The sequence below is a fragment of the Pelophylax lessonae genome, assembly GCF_965119305.1.
Source record: "Pelophylax lessonae genome assembly, chromosome: 13".
Lineage (NCBI taxonomy): Eukaryota > Metazoa > Chordata > Amphibia > Anura > Ranidae > Pelophylax > Pelophylax lessonae.
The window spans coordinates 5,979,506-6,004,706 of record NC_138780.1 but is presented as its reverse complement, the minus strand read 5'-3'; the positions used below and the strand labels follow the sequence as shown (position 1 = coordinate 6,004,706).

Here is a 25,201-nt window from a genome sequence, read left to right as displayed (position 1 = left end):
AGAGACTGCAGACATACTACAGGAGATGGTCAGAGACTGCAGACATACTACAGGAGATGGTCAGAGACTGCAGACATACTACAGGAGATGTTCAGAGACTGCAGACATAGTACAGGAGATGGTCAGAGACTGCAGACATACTACAGGAGATGTTCAGAGACTGCAGACATAGTACAGGAGATGGTCAGAGACTGCAGACATAGTACAGGAGATGGTCAGAGACTGCAGACATAGTACAGGAGATGGTCAGAGACTGCAGACATACTATGGGAGATGTTCAGAGACTGCAGACATAGTACAGGAGATGGTCAGAGACTGCAGACATACTACAGGAGATGGTCAGAGACTGCAGACATACTACAGGAGATGGTCAGAGACTGCAGACATACTACAGGAGATGTTCAGAGACTGCAGACATAGTACAGGAGATGGTCAGAGACTGCAGACATACTATGGGAGATGGTCAGAGATTGCAGACACACTACAGGAGACGGTCAGAGACTGCAGACATAGTACAGGAGACGGTCAGAGACTGCAGACAGACTACAGGAGACAGTCAGAGACTGCAGACATAGTACAGGAGATGGTCAGAGACTGCAGACATAGTACAGGAGACGGTCAGAGACTGCAGACATACTACAGGAGACGGTTAGAGACTGCAGACATACTACAGGAGACGGTTAGAGACTGCAGACATGGTACAGGAAACGGTCAGAGACTGCAGACATACTATAGGAGATGGTCAGAGATTGCAGACATAATACAGGAGATGGTCAGAGACTGCAGACATACTACAAGAGATGGTCAGAGACTGCAGACATGGTACAGGAGATGGTCAGAGACTGCAGACATAGTACAGGAGACGGTCAGAGACTGCAGACATACTACAGGAGACGGTCAGAGACTGCAGACATAGTACAGGAGACGGTCAGAGACTGCAGACATAGTACAGGAGATGGTCAGAGACTGCAGACATAGTACAGGAAAGGGTCAGAGACTGCAGGCATACTACAGGAGACGGTCAGAGACTGCAGACATAGTACAGGAAAGGGTCAGAGACTGCAGGCATACTACAGGAGACGGTCAGAGACTGCAGACATAATACAGGAGATGGTCAGAGACTGCAGACAAACTACAGGAGATGGTCAGAGACTGCAGACATAGTACAGGAGACGGTCAGAGACTGCAGACATACTACAGGAGATGGTCAGAGACTGCAGACATACTACAGGAGATGTTCAGAGACTGCAGACATAGTACAGGAGACGGTCAGAGACTGCAGACACACTAAAGTCCTCATGTCCATTAGGTTGTCGTCCTTTGTGCAGCTTTAGTAGTCGTAGAATAATGTGAATAGGCCGGGAAGCCATGCTTACCTCACATGACACATTTTTAGTCTAAGACGGAGGTGGGAAAAGTTACGTTTCCTGTTTATGTTTGCGTTCGCTCCCCTTATTTCCTGTATGGGGTCACAGGGACAGGAAGTGAGTGGAAATCTCCTCAATGTTGTCACTGATGGAAATATAAATCGGATAGAAATGTTTTCTCTTTCACATTCCATCTGAAACTCATAGAGCACAAAGCCTGGCATGACCTTTATGTGGGGAAATGTCTCCATTCTCCTCAGAGGAGAGCGGTGAGGCTGTGTGGTGACGCTGCCCCTGGTGCAGGCTGGATTCTATTTTTACATATTACTATTAATATTATTACTTCTCTTCATAAAGTTTTCAAACATTAATGGTTTTGGGTGGATTGTTGGGATATTTGTCTGTTTTCAGTTTGTATTTGCCAGGCTGCCCATTTCCAAGATGGCGGCGGCGCCATGTTAGCGGCGGGCGGTGAAGCCGAACACGCCTTCTCCCAGCGCGGCGTGACGTCGCCCGCAGTAAAGATGGCCCCCGGGCCTTCATTGTTTCCAATGGGGGAGTTGGAGGAGAGATACGGCGAGCGGAGATGGCCAATCCCAGAGATCGCTCCGCCTCTTCCAGCGGCTCCACCCCGGCCCGGTGCCCGGATGTTCCCGTCTATAGAGAAGCTGACGGATCCATGATGGCGGCTCCGGCCTGAGAGCTGAACGGGGTGTGGAGGCTGACCGAGAGAGAGAGCTACCCCCCGGGGGTAAGAGAGAAACAACCCCCCCACCCTCCTCCGAGCCTGGAGCTTCCTTCAGAGCCGGACATTGCTGGTGTCACCGAGAACAACTGCCCCCCCTATAAATACCCCCTCCCGTATAACTGCCCCCCTATAAATACCCCCCTCCCCCTCTGTATAACTGCCCCCCCCCCTATAAATACCCCCCCTGTGTGACTGCCCCCCTATAAATACCCCCCTCCCCCTCTGTATAACTGCCCCCCCCCTATAAATACCCCCCCTGTATGACTGCCCCCCTATAAATACCCCCCTCCCCCTCTGTATAACTGCCCCCCCCTATAAATACCCCCTCTGTATAACTGCCCCCCTATAAATACCCCTCCCCCCTCTGTATAACTGCCCCCCTATAAATACCCCCTCCCGTATAACTGCCCCCCCTATAAATACCCCCCTGCATGACTGCCCCCCTATAAATACCCCCTCCCGTATAACTGCCCCCCTATAAATACCCCCCTCCCCCTCTGTATAACTGCCCCCCCCTATAAATACCCCCCCTGTATGACTGCCCCCCTATAAATACCCCCTCCCGTATATCTGCCCCCCCTATAAATACCCCTCCCCCTCTGTATAACTGCCCCTCCTATAAATACCCCCCTGTATAGCTGCCCCCCTCCCCCTCTGTATAACTGCCCCCCTATAAATACCCCCTCCCGTATAACTGCCCCCCTATAAATACCCCCCTCCCCCTCTGTATAACTGCCCCCCCCCTATAAATACCCCCCCTGTATGACTTCCCCCCTATAAATACCCCCCCTCCCCCTCTGTATAACTGCACCCCTATAAATACCCCCCTGTATGACTGCCCCCCTATAAATACCCCCCTCCCCTTCTGTATAACTGCCCCCCTATAAATACCCCCTCCCCCTTCTGTATAACTGCCCCCCTATAAATACCCCCTTACCCTCTGTAAAACTGCCCCCTATAAATACCCCCCTGTATGACTGCCCCCCTATAAATACCCCCCCCTCCCCCTCTGTATAACTACTCCCCTATAAATACCCCCTCCCCCTTCTGTATAACTGCCCCCCTATAACTGCCCTCCTCCCCCTCTGTATAACTGCCCCCCTATAAATAACCCCCTCCCCCCTCTGTATAACTGCCCCCCTATTAATACCCCCCTCCCCCTTCTGTATAACTGCCCCCTGTTTATACCTCCCCCTCTCTAACTGGCCTCTATAAATACCCCCCCCCTGTATAACTGACTCCTATAAATTCCCCCTCTGTATAGGTGCCCCCTATAAATACCCCCTCCCCTTCTGTTTAACTGCCCCCTATAAATACCCCCCTCCACTCTGTGCAACTCCCCCTATAAATACCCCACTCCCCTACTGTATTACTGCCCCCTATAAATACATACCCCACACTTCCCCATATCTGCCCCTCCATGGATACCCCCTCCCCATAACTGCCCCTAAATACATACTGCCCCCCCCAAACATACCCTCCTCCCTCATAACTGCCCCCCTATACATACCCCCCATATCTGCCCCTTTATAGATCCCCCCCTTCCACCCATAACTGCCCCTCCGTGCATACCCCTCCATTCCATACCCCCCCCCCCATACCTGCCCCTCTATACATACCCCCCCCCATACCTGCCCCTCTATACATACCCCCCTCCCCCATACCTGCCCCTCCATAGATCTGCTCCCCTATATATACCCCCCCCTTAACTTCACCTCTATACATACCCCCCTCCCCCATAACTGCAGCTTTTACCCCCCTCCCTTATATAGATTCCCCTTCCATAACTGCCCCTCTTCTCCAAAACAGTCCATGTACACCCCCTTTCATAACTGCCCCGCCCACTGCCTGGATACCCCGCCCACACTCCATACCCTTCTTCCAGATACCCCCACCCCCTTCTCTTATCATCCCTCTGTTGGCTGTGAATGTATTCCCCCCGCCCAGTGGGTGGCGCTGTGCTGGATGTGGCGGCTCTTGTAGTTTAATGTCCTCTGTATGTCACTAATAGAAATGGGGGCCCGGAATGAGGAGATCACTGACCTGGAGGGAGTGCAGGACTTCTGACTTCACTGGCAGCATGCTTGTCCCTGGGAATAACCAGGTGACCACCAGTAGGGAAGGGTGGATGGGGCAATTCTGTGTCTGCAAAGTGAAGGGTTAAAGCTACTGCCAGGCATTGGAGAGACTTCCCCTCACTTCCTGTGTGGTCACCAGAACAGGAAGTAAGGTGAATATCCAAAAGGGGGCACAACAATGAACCCCCGAGAGGCTCTAACCCAGGGATGGGCAATATTGGGCACCCATGCTGGGGGTGGGCACTCCTTGTCACTGACATTCTGTTGCCTGACCTCCATCCAGTCCCAGCGTAGGCCCGCCCACCCTCTTCCTTGTAGTCCTCATAGTGCCCAACATGTGCCATTCAGGCTACTGGGCACCATAGAGATAGCGGTGTCCCAGGTGCTGGGACTCCACCCTACAGAGGCGGGGCTGTGAGGTGGAGTTACTGCGCTCCCAGTACAGCCATGCCTGGGGTTGTCATTGCATCCGCTGGCACCGACGCTGGGGGTTGTCGTTGCATCCGCTGACGCTGGGGGGGGTTGTCATTGCATCCGCTGGCGCTGACGCTGGGGGGGGTTGTCATTGCATCCGCTGGCACTGACGCTGGGGGGGTTGTCATTGCATCCGCTGGCAGCGACGCTGGGGGTTGTGATTGCATCCGCCGACGCTGGGGGTTGTGATTGCATCCGCCGACGCTGGGGGTTGTGATTGCATCCGCCGACGCTGGGGGTTGTGATTGCATCTGCTGGCAGCGACGCTGGGGGTTGTGATTGCATCCGCTGGCAGCGACGCTGGGGGTTGTCATTGCATCCGCCGACAGCGACGCTGGGGGTTGTCATTGCATCCGCCGACGCTGGGGGTTGTCATTGCATCCGCCGACGCTGGGGGTTGTGATTGCATCCGCTGACGCCGACGCTGGGGGTTGTGATTGCATCCGCTGACGCCGACGCTGGGGGTTGTGATTGCATCCGCTGACGCCGACGCTGGGGGTTGTGATTGCATCCGCTGGCGCAGACGCTGGGGGTTGTGATTGCATCCGCTGGCAGCGACGCTGGGGGTTGTGATTGCATCCGCTGGCGCAGACGCTGGGGGTTGTGATTGCATCCGCTGGCGCAGACGCTGGGGGTTGTGATTGCATCCGCCGACGCTGGGGGTTGTGATTGCATCCGCCGACGCTGGGGGTTGTGATTGCATCCGCCGACGCTGGGGGTTGTGATTGCATCCGCTGGCAGCGACGCTGGGGGTTGTGATTGCATCCGCTGGCAGCGACGCTGGAGGGGTTGTGATTGCATCCGCTGGCAGCGACGCTGGGGGTTGTGATTGCATCCGCTGGCGCCGACGCTGGGGGTTGTGATTGCATCCGCCGACGCTGGGGGTTGTGATTGCATCCGCTGACGCCGACGCTGGGGGTTGATTGCATCCGCTGGCAGCGACGCTGGGGGTTGTGATTGCATCCGCTGGCACTGACGCTGGGGGGGGTTATCATTGCATCCGCTGGCAGCGACGCTGGGGGTTGTCATTGCATCCGCTGGCACCGACGCTGGGGGTTGTGATTGCATCCGCTGGCGCCGACGCTGGGGGTTGTGATTGCATCCGCCGACGCTGGGGGTTGTGATTGCATCTGCTGACGCTGACGCTGGGGGTTGTGATTGCATCCGCTGACGCTGGGGGTTGTGATTGCATCCGCTGACGCTGGGGGTTGTGATTGCATCCGCTGACGCCGACGCTGGGGGTTGTGATTGCATCCGCTGGCGCCGACGCTGGGGGTTGTGATTGCATCCGCCGACGCTGGGGGTTGTGATTGCATCCGCCGACGCTGGGGGTTGTGATTGCATCTGCTGACGCCGACGCTGGAGGTTGTGATTGCATCCGCTGACGCTGGGGGTTGTGATTGCATCCGCTGACGCCGACGCTGGGGGTTGTGATTGCATCCGCTGGCGCCGACGCTGGGGGTTGTGATTGCATCCGCTGGCGCCGACGCTGGGGGGGTTGTGATTGCATCCGCTGGCGCCGACGCTGGGGGGGTTGTGATTGCATCCGCTGGCGCCGACGCTGGGGGGGTTGTGATTGCATCCGCTGGCACCGACGCTGGAGGTTGTGATTGCATCCGCTGACGCAGACGCTGGGGGTTGTGATTGCATCCGCCGACGCTGGGGGTTGTGATTGCATCTGCTGACGCTGACGCTGGAGGTTGTGATTGCATCCGCTGACGCTGGGGGTTGTGATTGCATCTGCTGACGCTGACGCTGGAGGTTGTGATTGCATCCGCTGACGCTGGGGGTTGTGATTGCATCCGCCGACGCTGGGGGTTGTGATTGCATCCGCTGACGCCGACGCTGGGGGGGTTGTGATTGCATCCGCTGGCGCCGACGCTGGGGGGGTTGTGATTGCATCCGCTGGCGCCGACGCTGGGGGGGTTGTGATTGCATCCGCTGGCGCCGACGCTGGGGGGGTTGTGATTGCATCCGCTGGCGCCGACGCTGGGGGTTGTCATTGCATCTGCTGGCGCCGACGCTGGGGGTTGTCATTGCATCCGCTGGCACCGACGCTTGAGGTGATCAAAGGGGTGGAGGGGCAGGAATTGCAGAGAATGGACTAACAGGAATTGGGGTGATTGAAGAGATGGAGGTTCGGGAATTGGGGTGATTGGAGGGATGGAGGTTGGGGAATTGGGGTGATTGGATGGATGGAGGTTCGGGAATTGGGGTGATTGGAGGGATTGGAGGTTCAGGAATTGGGGTGATTGGAGGGATGGCTGTTCAGGAATTGGGGTGATTGGAGGGATGGCTGTTCAGGAATTGGAGGGATTGGAGGTTCAGGAATTGGGGTGATTGGAGGGATGGAGGTTCAGGAATTGGGGTGATTGGAGGGATGGAGGTTCAGGAATTGGGGTGATTGGAGGGATGGAGGTTCAGGAATTGGGGTGATTGGAGAGATGGACTAACAGTAATCGGGGTGATTGGAGGGATGGAGGTTCGGGAACTGGGGTGATTGGAGGGATGGAGGTTCGGGAATTGGGGTGATTGGAGGTTCAGGAATTGGGGAGATCGGAGGGGTGAAGGTGTGGGAATTAGGGTGATGGGAAGGGTCAAGGTGCAGGAATTGGGGTGATCGGAGGGGTTAACATGCGGGAATTGGGTGGGGGGGGAATTGGAGGGGTCAAGGTGCTGGAATTGGGGGGGAATTGGGAGGGGTCAAGGTGCCGGAATTGGGAGGGGTCAAGGTGCCGGAATTGGGGGAGATTGGAGAGGTCAAGGTGCCGGAATTGGGGGGGATCGTAGTGGTCAAGGTGGCGGAATTGGGGGGATCGGAGTGGTCAGGGTGCCGGAATTGGGGGGATCGGAGTGGTCAGGGTGCCAGAATTGGGGGGATTTGAGTGGTCAGGGTGCCGGAATTGGGGGGGATTTGAGTGGTCAGGGTGCCGGAATTGGGGGGGATTTGAGTGGTCAGGGTGCCGGAATTGGGGGGATTTGAGTGGTCAGGGTGCCGGAATTGGGGGGATTTGAGTGGTCAGGGTGCCAGAATTGGGGGGATTTGAGTGGTCAGGGTGCCAGAATTGGGGGGATTTGAGTGGTCAGGGTGCCGGAATTGGGGGGATTTGAGTGGTCAGGGTGCCGGAATTGGGGGGGATCGAAGTGGTCAGGGTGCCGGAATTGGGGGGGATAGGAGGTCGGAGAGGTCAAGGTGCCGTAATTGGGGGCATAGGAGGGGTCAAGGTGCGGGAATTGGGGTAATGGGGGTGCAGGAATTGGGGTGGTCAAAATGGTATTGAAGGTCTATGGTGCGCTGTTGTCCAATGGTTGTAAGTTGACACCTTTTGGGGACACGTTTGCTGACCCCCCCAAAGCTTTTAAAACGGATGTCCTGGAGTTTGGCTTCTAGAAAAGGCTTTAGGGTCTCGAGAACAGGGTGATCTTTTTTGGAATGCTCAAGTATTCACACCCCTTGACATTTCCCTCATTTTGTCATGTGACAACCAAAAACGTAAATGTATTTTATTGGGATTTAGGTCTGGACTGTGACTGGGCCATTCTAACACATGAATATGCTTTGATGTAAACCATTCTATTGTAGCTCTGGCTGGATGTTTCGGGTCGTTGTCCTGCTGGAAGGTGAACCCCCGCCCCAGTCTCAAGTCTTTTGCAGGTTTCCTTCTAAGATTGCTCTGTATTTGACTCCATCCATCTTACCATCACCTCTGACCCACTTCCCTGTCCCTGCTGAAGAAAAGCATCCCCACACCATGATGCTGCCACCACCATGTTTCACAGTGGGGATGGTGTGTTCAGGGTGATGTGCAGTTATAGCGTTTTGGTTAAATTTTGGTCTCCTCTGAGCAGAGCTCCTTCTTCCACATGTTTGCTGCGTCCCCCCCCAAACTGCAAACTGGACTTCTTATGGCTTTCTTCTTCTCACTCTTCCATAAAGGGCAGATTTGTGGCGCGCACGACTAATAGTTGTCCTGTGGACAGAGTCTCCCACCTGAGCTGTGGATCTCTGCAGCTCCTCCAGAGTTCCCATGGGCCTCTTGGCTTCTCTGATGAATGCTCTCCTTGCCCGGGCCGGTTTAGGTGGACGGCCATGTCTTGGTAGGGTCACGGCCGGTCGGTTTAGGTGGACAGCCATGTCTTGGTAGGGTCACGGCCGGTCGGTTTAGGTGGACAGCCATGTCTTGGTAGGGTCACGGCCGGTCAGTTTAGGTGGACGGCCATGTCTTGGTAGGGTTGCCCGGCCGGTCAGTTTAGGTGGACGGCCATGTCTTGGTAGGGGCACGGCCGGTCGGTTTCGATGGACGGCCATGTCTTGGTAGGGTTGCCCGGCCGGTCGGTTTAGGTGGACAGCCATGTCTTGGTAGGGTCACGGCCGGTCGGTTTCGATGGACGGCCATGTCTTGGTAGGGTTGCCCGGCCGGTCGGTTTAGGTGGACGGCCATGTCTTGGTAGGGTTGCCCGGCCGGTCGGTTTAGGTGGACGGCCATGTCTTGGTAGGGTTGCAGTTGTGCCATACTCTTTCCATTTTCCCATGATGGATTGAACAGCGCTCTGTGAGATGGTCAAAGCTTGGGAGATCTTTTTATAACCTAACCCTGCTTTACTCTTCTCCACAACTTTATCCCTGACCTGTCTGGTGAGTTCCTTGGCCTTCTGTTTGTTCACTAAGGTTCTCTAACAAACCTCCGAGGGCTTCACAGAACAGCTGTATTGATACTGAGATTAAATGACACACAAGAGGACTCTATTTACTAATTAGGTGACTTCTGAAGGCAATTGGTTCCACTAGATTTTAGTTAGGGGTATCAGATTAAAGGGGGGGGGTGAATACAAATGCCCCCCCCCCCCACTTTTCACAGATTTATTTGTATAATTTATCATTTTCCTTCCACTTCATAATTATGGCCACTTTGTGTCGGTCTATCACATAAAATCCCAATAAAATACATTTACGTCTTTGGTTGTATCATGAGAAAATGTGGAAAATGTCAAGGGGTATGAATACTTTTTCAAGGCGCTGTATCTGGGACCCCAATAGTTGTTTTTTTTCTCAGGAGCGTCGAACGTTCTGCAGGGTAGCGGAAGATAAAGATGGAGAGATCTGTTGGGTGGAAGTAAATTTCTCTTCTGCCTCTTGTGAGCCCTCACTGACCCTCAATGACCATTGGAAAGCTTCTGTCCTCTGGGAAGTGCTACAAACTCAAACCAGGCGTGGGAATAAAGCGACTTCTGGCCGAGGCCTGCGTGACGAATGGAAGCTTGGGGAGGAGGGGGTTGTCTGTCTGCTGAGGGAGAAGACTGATCACATGCATCATGTCATACGTGTAGATGGTCTTTTGCTGCCAATCACGTCACATTCCGATGAATGCTAGAACACCCCGCCAACACTACAATTGATTGGACTGGTTTGAGTTCACGCGCCAGGGTAGGGTTCTCCATTTAAAAGGAGGGTCACTGACAAAGTTCTCTTGATAGAACCTCCATCCCCCATTCTTTGAAGACCTTCCCTGCTGTTGGAGCTCTCAAAAATATCTAGAACTTCTAAATTTGGGGATCATGTGACCTTCTTCCCATGACGCCAATTGCTAGGGTTGAACATGGTCAGGTACGGGTGGGTGGAAGATCTTAAACCCTGTGTAAGCATTATGGTGGTGCCCCAAAATATGGAGCCCAAAGGGTCAGTCCAACCAAAGCTATAGGTGAAGCTTGGTGGGCTGGGTCACCATCGGCTCTTGTTGATGTCTTGGGGACCCTCAATGAGACGTCGCTGGCTTTGCTTCAGACACCCCCCTCCCTCACCCTGCCAACAATACGTTGGGTTGGGTTCATGTGAAGCTTTTAAAGAGTTTCCCACTGTCAGGGCTCTCAAATATCTAGAACTTCCAAGTTTGGGGATCATTTGACCTTCTTCCCATTAACCAAACAATTGCTAGGGTTGAACACTGTCAGGTAGGGGTGGGTGGAAGATCTTAAACCCCGTGTAAGCATTATGGTGGTGCCCCAAAATATGGACCCCAAATGGTTAGTCCAACCAAAGCTATAGCTGAAGCTTTGTGGGCTGGGTCACCATTGGCTCTTTTTGATGTCTTGGGGACCCTCAATGAGACATCGCTGGCTTTGCTTCAGACACCCCCCCCCCTCCCTCACTCTGCCAACCATACACTTGGTTGGGTTGGGTTCATTTAAAGAGCTTCCCACTGTTAGGGCTCTAAAAAATATCTAGAACTTCCAAGTATGGGGATCATGTGACCTTTCTCCTATGACCCAACCAATCGCTAGGGCAACACTGCCCCAAAATATGTAACCCCCAAGGGGCAAAGGGTCAGTTTGACCAAAGCTAAAGGTGAAGCTTGGTGGGCTGGGTCACCATTGGCTCTTGTTGATGGGGTCACCATCGGCTCTTGTCTCATTGAGGGCCCCCAAGACATCGCTGGCTTTGCTTCAGACACCCCCCTCGCTCACCCTGCCAACAATACATTTAGTTGGGTTGGGTTCATTTAAAGAGCTTCCCACTGTTAGGGCTATCAAAAATATCTAGAACTTCCAAGTATGGGGATCATGTGACCTTCTTCCCATGACCCAACCAATTGCTAGGGCTGAACATGGTCCCAAAATATGTAACCCCAAGGGGCAAAGGGTCAGTTCGACCAAATCTATAGCTGAAGCTTGGTGGGCTGGGTCACCATTGGCTCTTGTTGATGTCTTGGGGACCCTCAATGAGACGTCGCTGGCTTTGCTTCAGGCACCCCCTCCCTCACCCTGCCAACAATACATTTGGTTGGGTTTATGTTAACCTTTTAAAGAGTTTCCCACTGTAAGGGCTCTCAAACATATCTAGAACTTCCAAGTATGGGGATCATGTGACCTTCTTCCCATGACCCAACCAATTGCTAGGGTTGAACACTGTCAGGTAGGGGTGGTTGGAAGATCTTAAACCCTACGTAAGCATTATGGTGGTGCCCCAAAATATGGACCCCAAAGGGTCAGTCCAACCAAAGCTATAGGTGAAGCTTGGCGGGCTGGGTCACCATTGGCTCTTGATGTCTTGGGGCCCCTCAATGAGACGCTGCTGGCTTTGCTTCAGACAACCCCCTCTCTCACCCTGCCAACAATACGTTGGGTTCATGTGAAGCTTTTAAAGAGCTTCCCACTGTTAGGGCTATCAAAAATATCTAGAACTTCCAAGTATGGGGATCATATGACCTTTTTCCCATGACCCAGCCAATTGCTAGGGTTGAACACTGTCAGGTAGGAGGGGGGGGGGATCTTAAATCCTGTGTAAGCATTATGGTGGATCCCCAAAATATGGACCCCAAAGGGTCAGTCCAACCAAAGCTATAGCTGAAGCTTGGTGGGCTGGGTCACCATTGGCTCTTGATGTCTTGGGGCCCCTCAATGAGACATTGCTGGCTTTGCTTCAGACACCCCCCTCTCTCACCCTGCCAACAATACGTTGGGTTCATGTGAAGCTTTTAAAGAGCTTCCCACTGTTAGGGCTATCAAAAATATCTAGAACTTCCAAGTATGGGGATCATATGACCTTTTTCCCATGACCCAGCCAATTGCTAGGGTTGAACACTGTCAGGTAGGAGGGGGGGGGGATCTTAAATCCTGTGTAAGCATTATGGTGGATCCCCAAAATATGGACCCCAAAGGGTCAGTCCAACCAAAGCTATAGCTGAAGCTTGGTGGGCTGGGTCACCATTGGCTCTTGATGTCTTGGGGCCCCTCAATGAGACATTGCTGGCTTTGCTTCAGACACCCCCCTCCCTCACCCTGCCAACAATACATTGGGTTGGGTTCATGTGAAGCTTTTAAAGAGTTTCCCACTGTAAGGGCTCTCAAAAATATCTAGAACTTACAAGTATTGGGATCATGTGACCTTCTTCCCATGACCCAACCAATTGTTAGGGCTGAACATGGCTCAAAATATGTAACCCCAAGGGGCAAAGGGTCAGTTCGACCAAAGCTATAGCTGAAGCTTGGTAAGCTGGGTCACCATCGGCTCTTGTTGATGTCTTGGGGACCCTCAATGAGATGCCGCTGGCTTTGCTTCAGACACCCCCTCCCTCACCCTGCCAACAATACATTTGGTTGGGTTGGGTTCATGTTAACCTTTTTAAAGAGCTTCCTACTGTTGGGGCTCTCAAAAATATCTAGAACTTACAAGTATGGGGATCATGTGACCACCTTCCCATGACCCAACCAATTGCTAGGGTTGAACACTGTCAGGTAGGGGTGGGTGTAAGATCTTAAATCCTGTGTAAGCATTATGGTGGTGCCCCAAAATATCTAGCCCAAAGGGTCAGTCCAACCAAAGCTATAGGTGAAGCTTGGTGGGCTGGGTCACCATCGGCTCTTGTTCCCTCATTGAGGGCCCCCAAGACATCATTTCTGGCTTTGCTTCAGACATCCCCCTCCCTCACCCTGCCAACCATACATTTGGTTGGGTTGGGTTCATTTAAAGAGCTTCCCACTGTTAGGGCTCTAAAAAATATCTAGAACTTCCAAGTATGGGGATCATGTGACCTTTCTCCTATGACCCAACCAATCGCTAGGGCTAACACTGCCCCAAAATATGTAACCCCCAAGGGGCAAAGGGTCAGTTCGACCAAAGCTATAGGTGAAGCTTGGTGGGCTGGGTCACCATCGGCTCTTGTTCCCTCATTGAGGGCCCCCAAGACATCATTTCTGGCTTTGCTTCAGACATCCCCCTCCCTCACCCTGCCAACCATACATTTGGTTGGGTTGGGTTCATTTAAAGAGCTTCCCACTGTTAGGGCTCTAAAAAATATCTAGAACTTCCAAGTATGGGAATCATGTGACCTTTCTCCTATGACCCAACCAATCGCTAGGGCTAACCCTGCCCCAAAATATGTAACCCCCAAGGGGCAAAGGGTCAGTTCGACCAAAGCTATAGGTGAAGCTTGGTGGGCTGGGTCACCATCGGCTCTTGTTGATGTCTTGGGGACCCTCAATGAGATGCCGCTGGCTTTGCTTCAGACACCCCCTTCCTCACCCTGCCAACAATACATTTGGTTGGGTTCATGTTAACCTTTTAAAGAGCTTCCCAATGTCAGGGCTCTCAAACATATCTAGAACTTCCAAGTATGGGGATCATGTGACCTTCTTCCCATGACCCAACCAATTGCTAGGGTTGAACACTCTCAGGTAGGGGGGTTGGAAGATCTTAAACCCTGTGTAAGCATTATGGTGGTGCCCCAAAATATGGAGCCCCAAAGGGTCAGTCCAACCAAAGCTATAGGTGAAGCTTGGTGGGCTGGGTCACCATTGGCTCTTGTTGATGTCTTGGGGACCCTCAATCAGACGTCGCTGGCTTTGCTTCAGACACCCCCTCCCTCACCCTGCCAACAATACATTGGGTTGGGTTCATGTGAAGCTTTTAAAGAGTTTCCCACTGTCAGGGCTCTCAAAAATATCTAGAACTTCCAAGTATGGGGATCATGTGACCTACTTCCAATGACCCAACCAATTGCTAGGGCTGAACATGGTCCCAAAATATGTAACCCCAAGGGGCAAAGGGTCAGTTCAACCAAATCTATAGGTGAAGCTTGATGGGTTGGGTCACCATCGGCTCTTATTGAGAATCCTCAAGACAGCAATGAGATGTTACTGGCATTGCTTTAGACACCACCTCCCTCAGCCCACCAAAACTACAGTTGATTGGTTTAGTTTACGTGAAACTTTTGAAGAGCTTCCCCACAGTTGGAGCACTCAAAAATATCTAGAACATCCAAGTATAGAGATCATGTGACCTTCTTTCCACAGCCCAACCAGTTGCTAGGGCTGAATACTGTCAGGTGGGGTGGAAGATCTTTCACCCTGTGTAAGCATTATGATCGTGGGCCGAACACTGCCCCAAAATATGGAACCCGAAGGGTCATTTCAACCAAAGCTATAGGTTAAGCTTGGTGGGCTGGGTCACCATCCGCTCTTTTTGAGGTTTTAAGGACTCTATATGAGACATCACTGGCTTTGCTTCAGACACCCCCTTCCTCACTCTGCCAACACTGCAGTTAATTGGATTGGTTGACGTCAACTTTTCAAGAGCTTTCCCGCTATTAGAGCACTGAAAAATTCCTAGAACTTCCAAGTATGGGGATCATGTGACCTGCTTCCCACAACACAACCAATTGATAGGGCTGAATGCTGTCAAGTGGGGGAGAGTCTGGTTTGGTCTGGGGACCACGCTGGATTGACTGGATTGGTCACTAGTTGTAGGTAGGTGGCTCAGTTGGCAAGGAGTCACTTAGATTGGGTTGAGCTCATTAGTGGTGAACCCTCTTTGAGGGCTTGGCCTGCTACCTCTCTGGTATGACCATGTAGTTGTTTCAGTAATAAGTCTTGGGTAAAGAGCGCCCGGTTTCCCAAAAAAAACCTTGATGTAGGGTTCACAAAACTTTATTGAAAATGTACACGTACATCGAGCCAACGTGTTTCGGGAAAATGGACTCTTCTTCAGGGCTGTTAGTACGTACTTGTAGGTGATGATGGTTCCCAAACTTCAGATTGACCTCTGTGGCTTAGCCCAGATGTGGGGGACGAAACATGTCAGAGCGCGTGGCCAGTGAAGCAGCGCTGGCTGAGGCCATTACCTACACTTGTATGCATCTACCTACACATCAGAAGGCAGCATCTGCATCGTCACCAGCTGGCACTCTGTCAATCTGAAGTTCGAAATTTAGAAATCACTCTGGGGGCCACCCCCACCTATAAGCACGCACTAACAGCCCTGAAGAAGGGGGTGTCTGTTCCCTGAAACACGTTGGCTTATTGTACATGTGTACATTTCCAATTAAACATTTTGTGAACCCTACATTAGGAGTTACATTTTTCTTGGCACGGGGCGCTCCTTACTCCTCACACAAGTCTTCTTGCTAAAATGACCACATAGTCATACCAAAAAGGTAGCAGTCCAAGCCCCCCAAGAAGGTCCATCACCCACAGTCACCGTTGGGCGCAACCCACTCAAAGTGATTCTACTTTTCAAACTTCAAAGTGCATGCTGGCGATGATACAGATGATGCCGTCTGTAAGTCTGAATTTTGAAATATAGAAATCTCTCTGGGAACCACCGCCACCTAGAAGTGCGTTTTGTGAACCTTACATCAAGAGTTGCTTTTTTTTCTGGCCAATAGGCGGTCCTTCCCCCCCATCATCTATCCCTGTGTAAGCATTACGATCGTGGGCCCCAAAATGTAGAGCAGCTAAGGGTAAAGGGTCAGTCCAACCAAAGCTATAGGTGCAGCTTGGTGGACTGGGTCACCATCAACTTGAGGACCCTTCATGAGACGTCCCTGGCTTTGCGCCAGACACCCCCTTCCTCACAAGTGAACCTCCCACCATTTTTTTTATTTTCCTTGCGCTTCTGGTTCCTGGGCTTCTACCAGGCTTCACCTAGTGGAAGTAGAATTTTACCCTTTGGAAGGTCTGACCCTTAATGTTTGGAGCTAAAATTTGAGGTTTGCATACTGTACATACTCCAGGTATGGGAGTCTCTACGGGTGGGCGGGATTGGAGGGTTTTACATTTTTTTTTTTGTGGCCAGCTGTACCTGGTGTGGCGCTGTCCATCACCCAGCTATGGCAGCTCTGTGCTATCCTTTTTCTTTTGACACCAATGCCGGTGGTTATGTTCATTGACACCAGTGTTTGGGGGTTATTGTGGTTACATTTTACTGCCAGTATCCACCAATGTTGGGGGGAGGGGTTAATGTACTGACACCAGTGCTGGGGTGGTGCAGGAATTAGGATGATGAGGGATAAACTTGCGGCAATTGTGGTGATCTGAGGGGTGACGTTGCAGGAATTGTGGTGATCGGAGGGGTGACGTTGCGGGAATTGTGGTGATCGGAGGGGTGACGTTGCGGGAATTGTGGTGATCCGAGGGGTGACGTTGCGGGAATTGTGGTGATCCGAGGGGTGACGTTGCGGGAATTGTGGTGATCCGAGGGGTGACGTTGCGGGAATTGTGGTGATCCGAGGGGTGACGTTGCGGGAATTGTGATCTGAGGGGTGACGTTGTGGGAATTGTGGTGATGTGAGGGGTAAAGCTGCGGGAATCGGGGTGATGTGATGGGTGAAGATGCGGGGATTGAGGTAACGTGAGGGGTGAAGATGATGGAACTGTGGCAAGTTGGGTGAATTGGGGTTATCTGGGGGGTGAAGTTGCGGGAATTGGGATGATCTGAGGGAGGACGTTGTGGGAATTGGGGAATGATCTGAGGGGTGATGTTGTGGGAATTGGAGAATGATCTGAGGGGTGACGTTGCTGGAATTGGGGGATGATCTGAGGAGTGACGTTGTGGGAATTGGGGGATGATCTGAGGGGTGACGTTGCGGGAATTGGGGGATGATCTGAGGGAGGACGCTGCGGGAATTGGGGGATGATCTGAGGGAGGGCGTTGCGGGAATTGGGGGATGATCTGAGGGAGGACGTTGCGGGATTTGGGGGATGATCTGAGGGAGGGCGTTTTGGGAATTGGGGGATGATCTGAGGGAGGACGTTGCGGGAATTGGGGGATGATCTGAGGGAGGACGTTGCGGGAATTGGGGGATGATCTGAGGGGTGACGTTGTGGGAATTGGGGGATGATCTGAGGGGTGACGTTGCGGGAATTGGGGGATGATCTGTGGGAGGGCGTTGTGGGAATTGGGGGATGATCTTAGGGAGGGCGTTTTGGGAATTGGGGGATGATCTGAGGGAGGGCGTTGCGGGAATTGGGGGATGATCTGAGGGAGGGCGTTGCGGGAATTGGGGGATGATCTGAGGGAGGACGTTGCGGGAATTGGGCATGATCTGAGGGAGGACGTTGCGGGAATTGGGGGATGATCTGAGGGAGGACGTTGCTGGAATTGGGGGATGATCTGAGGGAGGATGGTGCGGGAATTGGGGGATGATCTGAGGGAGGACGTTGCGGGAATTGGGGGATGATCTGAGGGAGGACGTTGCGGGAATTGGGGGATGATCTGAGGGAGGACGGTGCGGGAATTGGGGAAAGATCTGAGGGAGGACATTGTGGGAATTGGGGGATGATCTGAGGGGGGACGGTGCGGGAATTGGGGAAAGATCTGAGGGGTGACGGTGCGGGAATTGGGGAAAGATCTGAGGGGTGACGGTGCGGGAATTGGGGAAAGATCTGAGGGGTGACGGTGCGGGAATTGGGGAAAGATCTGAGGGGTGACGGTGCGGGAATTGGGGAAAGATCTGAGGGGTGACAGTGCGGGAATTGGGGAAAGATCTGAGGGGTGACGGTGCGGGAATTGGGGAAAGATCTGAGGGGTGAATGTGTGGGAAATGGGTTTGTGAGGGGTGAAGGTGCGGGAATTGGGGTGAAGGAACTGTGACGGGTTCATTATACATAATGGAGGTTTTTACAGCGGCCATCACCCTGCGCTCTCCTCTTATGCGACTCTTTTCTTTCCACTGCAGAGACAAGTCGCCACATTGCGGTGTTAACGCAGCGGGACAGAGGTGGCGGAGCGAAGGAAGAGAGCGTCCGGCCCTCGACGCCCAGCCATGGCGTACCAGAAGCGGAGCCGTGACCAGGCCTGGCCGGAGGAAGCGGGCGACAAGGAGCACGGCCTGTACAGCTTGCACCGGATGTTCGACATCGTAGGGACGCACCTGACCCATCGGGACGTGCGGGTCCTCTCCTTCCTCTTTGTGGACGTTATAGACGATTACGAACGCGGCATGATCCGCACGGGGCGGGACTTTCTGCTGGCCCTGGAGAGGCAGGGCCGCTGCGACGAGACAAACTTTCGCCAGGTTCTCCAGCTGTTACGGATTATAACGCGGCATGACCTGCTGCCATACGTGACCCTGAAGAGGAGGCGGGCCGGTGAGTTCTCATGCTTGTGTGGAACAACAGGTTCTCTGTCATTTGGTGTTCATCAAAAAAAAGAGGTGTGGCCCGATGACATGGTTAAAACGAACGACAAGCACTCGGAGTATATGAAACTTTGTGAGACATTTAAAATTCAACTATTTTGGATACATTTGTAGAGTAGAGACTTTTATTGATGACCCTGTTGAGGGGGGGGGGGGGGGGATTTATACCTCACTTCCTGTCCTTGTGACACCATGACGAGAATGGGGGTCACCGGGGCAGGAAGAAGACAGCGATTTGTAAACTTGACAGCGGCTCGAACTTCTTTGCATTGGAGAAGATTGTTCTGTTGCATTTATCGCCACTGGAGAGATTTCCCCCTGACGTTTTCAGTTCTGACAGGAAGTGAAGGAAAATCTCCCCAGTGGTTATACCGACCATACCCAGGGATGCGCCAATACCGGCACATAGCATTTACAGGAGTATCACTACTCGCCCAAATGCTCCCGATACTGAAACCGATACTTTGCGTCAATACAAAATGAATGGGTGCAAATCGCACTGCATGGAATCGCATGAGTACTTCACTGAAAGTATCAGTATTTGTACTCACTGATGAAACCAGTATGGGTGCAACCCTAACCATAGCTAAAAGCCTGACCTGAGGTTCTGTATCCTGGTGTCATCACTTCTGGAATTAGAATGGTGGTTATAGATTTATTGGAATCTTGAGGTTTAAGGGATATGAGAGTTGTCAGTCCTGGCCTCTTGCGACTGTCAATTTTTTTATATTTGTAACACGGGGCAGCCATCTTTGTATATTCGAAGGCTGAGCCTTCTGCTGAGTATTGCTGTTCAGTGATTGCACTTTACCGCTGATGTGAATGGGAAGAGTGTCTGAGGTTTTATCTCAGCAGCTGTTAATCTGAGATGCTGATTGGTCTAAAATGCAGGTTGGAGATCTGTATATGAATACAGCGATTTGAAATGAGGTTCTATTAATCAAAGCTGCGCCTCCGTCACTTTATTTTTCATTGGCAAAAAACATTCACGTAAATGAATTGCCAGCAATTTACATCGCTCTCACAGATCCTGCTGCCACTTCCCCCTCGCCCCCCCCCCCATGTTTTATCCTAACTGGGGTTCAGTCATAGTGGTCGAGGGTTGAAACACATTAGTGGAGTGGGATCTGGTAGTGAGTATTGTGCTTAAGTTTGCTGTGGATTCATTCAGATGGCAATAAAATTAATAATTAAAAAAAGAGGTGCAGCTTTCTTTGTGAGGGAGAAGCCTATGAGGGGTCGGGAGGGAGAAGGGTTAGAGGGGTCGGGAGGAAGAAGGGTTGGAGGGGTCAGGAGGGAGAAGGGTTAGAGGGGTCGGGAGGGAGGGAGAGGGGTTAGAGGGGTCGGGAGGGAAGGAGAGGGGTCGGTCGGGAGGGAGAGGGAGGGAGGGTGAAGGGTAGAGGGGTCGGGAGGGAAAAGCATAGAGGGGATGGGAAGGAGAACTAGAAATGTGGAGAGGTCAGGGGTTGGCAGTGAAAAACATAGAGTTCAGGGGGTCAGAAACGTAGAGGTTGGGGAGCCGGGAGTGTAGAGAGGTTGGGGAGCCGGGAGTGTAGAGAGGTTGGGGAGCCGGGAGTGTAGAGGGGTTGGGGAGCCGGGAGTGTAGAGGGGTTGGGGAGCCGGGAGTGTAGAGGGGTTGGGGAGCCGGGAGTGTAGAGGGGTTGGGGAGCCGGGAGTGTAGAGAGGTTGAGGAGCCGGGAGTGTAGAGAGGTTGGGGAGCCGGGAGTGTAGAGAGGTTGAGGAGCCGGGAGTGTAGAGGGGTTGGGGAGCCGGGAGTGTAGAGGGGTTGGGGAGCCGGGACTGTAGAGGGGTTGGGGAGCCGGGACTGTAGAGTGTTCCAGGAGAGTAGTGTACAGAGTTACAGGATCAGGATTAAAGGGATTGTAACAAATCAAATTAAGTTTTTAAAATAACAAACCTGTTATACTTACCTACTCTGTGTAATGGTTCTGCATAGATCCTCTTTTTCTTGGGTCCCACGCCGAGTGCCCACCATAGGAAACTGCTTGCTATGAGGGCACTTGTGTAGGGCCCTAACCACGCCCCAGGCCCCTCATAACTGGCTGTGATTGACAGCGGCGGGAGCTGCTGTCTCTGAGCGAATGAGGGGAGTTAGTGAGCTGCTGCTCGCGTGCACAGCGCTGGGTCAAGATGGGGCTCAGGTAAGTATAAGAGGGGGTGGGGATGAGCTGCATGAAGGTTTTTTTTTTACTTAAAGGCATGCGATTAAAGTTAAAAAAAACCTTCAGCCTTTACAACCACATGAAGCACACAGAGTTCAGGGGTCAAGAGTAGGAAAGGTAGAGCTTTCAGGGGTCGGGAGTAAGAAACGTAGAAGGGTCGGGAGTAGGAAAGGTGGAGTGCATAGGGGTCCGGAGTAAGCAATGTAGAGAGGTCGGGGAGTAGGAAATGTAGAGGGGTCGGAAGTAAGAAACGTAGAGAGGTCGGGAGTAGGAAATGTAGAGGGTCGGCAGCAAGAAACAGAGGGGTTGGCGGTCGGGCGTAAGAAATGTAAAGGGGTCAGGAGTAAGCAACGTAGAAAGGTCAGCAGTGAGAAACGTAGAGGGGTCGGGGAGTAGGAAACGTAGAGCGTTCGGGGGTCGGGAAGTAGGAAACATGGGGAGTGGGAAACGAAGAGGGGGTCGGGGAGTGGGAAACGAAGAGGGGGTCGGGGAGTGGGAAACGTAGAGGGGGTCGGGGAGTGGGAAACGTAGAGGGGGTCGGGGAGTGGGAAACGTAGAGGGGTCGGCAGTGAGAAACGTAGAGGGGTCGGCAGTGAGAAACGTAGAGGGGTCGGCAGTGAGAAACGTAGAGGGGTCGGCAGTGAGAAACGTAGAGGGGTCGGCAGTGAGAAACGTAGAGGGGTCGGCAGTGAGAAACGTAGAGGGGTCGGCAGTAAAAAAACTGAGAGCTCGGCAGTGAGGATCATAGGACATGTAGTGGGGTCGGCAGTGAGAAACGTAGAGGGGTCGGGGGTTGGGAGTAAGAAATGTAGAGGGGTTGGCGGTTGGGCGTAAAATGTAAAGGGGTCAGGAGTAAGCAACGTAGAAAGGTCAGCAGTGAGAAACGTAGAGGGGTCGGGGAGTAGGAAACGTAGAGCGTTCGGGGGTCGGGAAGTAGGAAACATGGGGAGTGGGAAACGAAGAGGGGGTCGGGGAGTGGGAAACGTAGAGGGGTCGGCAGTAAGAAACGTAGAGGGGTCGGGAGTAAAAAACTTTGATAGCTCGGCAGTGAGGATCGTAGGACATGTAGTGGGGTCGGCAGTGAGAAACGTAGAGGGGTTGGCAGTGAGAAACGTAGAGGGGTCGGGAGTAAAAAAACGTTGATAGCTCGGCAGTGAGGACCGTAAGACATGTAGAGGGGTCGGCAGTGAGAAACGTAGAGGGGTCGGCAGTGAGAAACGTAGAGGGGTCGGCAGTGAGAAACGTAGAGGGGTCGGCAGTGAGAAACGTAGAGGGGTCGGCAGTGAGAAACGTAGAGGGGTCGGCAGTGAGAAACGTAGAGGGGTCGGCAGTGAGAAACGTAGAGGGGTCGGCAGTAAAAAAACTGAGAGCTCGGCAGTGAGGATCATAGGACATGTAGTGTGGTCGGCAGTGAGAAACGTAGAGGGGTCGGGGGTTGGGAGTAAGAAATGTAGAGGGGTTGGCGGTTGGGCGTAAAATGTAAAGGGGTCAGGAGTAAGCAACGTAGAAAGGTCAGCAGTGAGAAACGTAGAGCGTTCGGGGGTCGGGAAGTAGGAAACACTGGGAGTGGGAAACGTAGAGGGGGTCGGGGAGTGGGAAACGTAAAGGGGGTCGGGGAGTGGGAAACGTAGAGGGGGTCGGGGAGTGGGAAACGTAGAGGGGGTCGGGGAGTGGGAAACGTAGAGGGGGTCGGGGAGTGGGAAACGTAGAGGGGGTCGGGGAGTGGGAAACGTAGAGGGGGTCGGGGAGTGGGAAACTTTGAGAGGTCGGCAGTGAGGACCGTAGGACATGTAGAGGGGTCGGCAGTGAGAAACGTAGAGGGGTCGGCAGTGCGGACCGTAGGACATGTAGTGGGGTCGGCAGTGAGGAACGTTGATAGCTCGGCAGTGAGAACCGTAGGACATGTTGTGGGGTCGGCAGTGAGAAACGTAGAGGAGTCGGGAGTAAAAAAACGTTGAGAGCTCGGCAGTGAGGACCGTAGGCGTAGGACATGTAGAGGGGTCGGCAGTGGGAAACGTAGAGGGTTCCGGGAGTAAGTAGTAAGTAACGCAAAAAGTACTGAACTAAGCAACAACGTACACGGATCAGGTTGGCAGTTAGATTTTGCGGCTTGTCTCGGTCATCTGCTGGGACCCATCATCCTCATCCCTGGGAGTCAGTGTATAGTATACTGTGCGCACGCTCCAACTCATCACACATCAAACCAAAACAGCATGGTTGGAGCAGCCCCTGCACCCACGGCAGTAAGAATTTCCACGCAGGGTGCTCTAGTTGGGCTGTTTTTTTATTTGCCACTTGAGTAGTATGATGGGTTGGAGCCTTCTCCCAGATACACCTCTTTCCCGGGTACAGTCCCAAATGTGAGTCCCTGGGAAACAGTGATTGGCGGATGATGGAGAGTTATCCCACCTAGGTAGCGATACCTCCACGCTTGTGTTCTTGGGTCTTTCCATTACGAGAGCCCCACTCTTCTGAGGCGGGGCCAGGGCTGGGAGATACAAGGAAGCCTGGGGGTGACTCAGCGCAGCAGACTCCACCTATAAAGTATCGCCTTTGGGTGGACCGGACGGGTTGTCACCGTGTTGTCCTTTGCCCGCAGTGTGCCCGGACCTTGTAGACAAATACCTCGAAGAGACTTCCATTCACTACATGACGCCGCGAACGCACAGCAGCGGAGAGTCCAGTACGGAGCACCTGCGCTCACCTGGTAAGAGCTGCATGTATGGTCATAGGCAGGATCCTTTGGGGGGGGGGGGGAGGGGGGAGAGTTCCGGCCCAATAATGCAAGTGTAACGTTTCCTGTCTGTGTTCTCTATCCAGCAGCCCCACCCCACCACCCCATGGTGTGTTCCCCTTCCTCCGGACCCCAAATCTGCACTAAGAGGCCAGGAAGGGGCAGACCGCCCCTCAACAGCCAGAAGAAGAGGAGGAAATCGGTCACGCCGGACCCCAAGGAGAAGCAAACATGCGGTAGGCGGATGCTACTAAAGAGGATACATTACCACCACAAGGGGTTGGGAATTGCTATGGTCTTACTAAAATTGGGAGCTCCAGTACATTGGTGGTCAGTGGGGAGCCCCAATAATATCCCCTCTTACATTGGTGGTCAGTGGGGAGCCCCAATAATATATCCTTTTACATTGGTGGTCAGTGAGGAGCCCCAGTAACATCTCCTCTTACATTGGTGGTCAGTGAGGAGCCCCAGTAACATCTCCTCTTACATTGGTGGTCAGTGAGGAGCCCAGTAACATCTCCTCTTACATTGGTGGTCAGTGAGGAGCCCCAGTAACATCTTCTCTTACATTGGTGGTCAGTGGGGAGCCCCAGTAACATCTCCTCTTACATTGGTGGTCAGTGAGGAGCCCCAGTAACATCTCCTCTTACATTGGTGGTCAGTGAGGAGCCCCAGTAACATCTCCTCTTACATTGGTGGTCAGTGAGGAGCCCCAGTAACATCTCCTCTTACATTGGTGGTCAGTGAGGAGCCCCAGTAACATCTCCTCTTACATTGGTGGTCAGTGGGGAGCCCCAGTAACATCCCCTCTTACATTGGTGGTCAGTGAGGAGCCCCCAGTAACATCTCCTCTTACATTGGTGGTCAGTGAGGAGCCCCCAGTAACATCTCCTCTTACATTGGTGGTCAGTGAGGAGCCCCAGTAACATCTCCTCTTACATTGGTGGTCAGTGGGGATCCCCAATAACATCTCCTCTTACATTGGTGGTCAGTGAGGAGCCCCAGTAACATCTCCTCTTACATTGGTGGTCAGTGAGGAGCCCCAGTAACATCTCCTCTTACATTGGTGGTCAGTGGGGAGCCCCAGTAACATCCCCTCTTACATTGGTGGTCAGTGGGGAGCCCCAGTAACATCCCCTCTTACATTGGTGGTCAGTGGGGAGCCCCAGTAACATCTCCTCTTACATTGGTGGTCAGTGAGGAGCCCCAGTAACATCTTCTCTTACATTGGTGGTCAGTGGGGAGCCCCAGTAACATCTCCTCTTACATTTTTTTGGTCAGTGGTTGACTTTTTTTTTCTCCTTCTGTCCCCGTCGCAGATATCCGCCTGCGGGTACGGGCCGAGTACTGCCAGCACGAGACTGCACTACAAGGCAACGTCTTCTCCAACAAGCAGGACCCCCTGGAGCGGCAGTTCGAACGCTTCAACCAGGCCAACACCATCCTAAAATCCCGGGACCTGGGCTCCATCATCTGTGACATCAAATTCTCCGAGCTCACCTACCTGGACGCCTTCTGGCGCGACTACATCAACGGCTCTTTGCTGGAGGCGCTGAAAGGCGTCTTCATCACGGACTCCCTCAAGCAGGCTGTGGGCCACGAGGCCATCAAATTACTGGTCAACGTGGACGAGGAAGACTACGAAATCGGCCGGCAGAAACTGCTTCGGAACTTGATGATGCAAAGCACGCTGTGACGCCAACA

At 53.0% G+C, this 25,201-nt stretch overlaps 1 protein-coding gene across 2 annotated transcripts in view; it reads left to right on the top strand.

Annotated features, from left to right (window-relative positions):
• The first annotated feature begins 2,000 nt into the window (after window positions 1-2,000).
• Window positions 2,001-25,201, top strand: part of DEDD (death effector domain containing) — a 23,275-nt gene continuing 74 nt past the window's right edge. The window contains exons 1-5 of one of the 2 annotated variants that reach the window (XM_082275175.1): window positions 2,001-2,118; window positions 18,119-18,530; window positions 23,363-23,470; window positions 23,587-23,733; window positions 24,817-25,201. The exon at window positions 24,817-25,201 is cut by the window's right edge and continues 74 nt beyond it. In XM_082275175.1, coding sequence (XP_082131301.1) covers window positions 18,206-18,530; window positions 23,363-23,470; window positions 23,587-23,733; window positions 24,817-25,193 — 957 coding nt within the window. In that variant the 5' untranslated portion in view covers window positions 2,001-2,118; window positions 18,119-18,205 and the 3' untranslated portion in view covers window positions 25,194-25,201. Of the gene's footprint in view, window positions 2,119-18,118; window positions 18,531-23,362; window positions 23,471-23,583; window positions 23,734-24,816 lie in introns of both variants that reach the window. The other variant, XM_082275174.1, reaches the window with a different exon arrangement.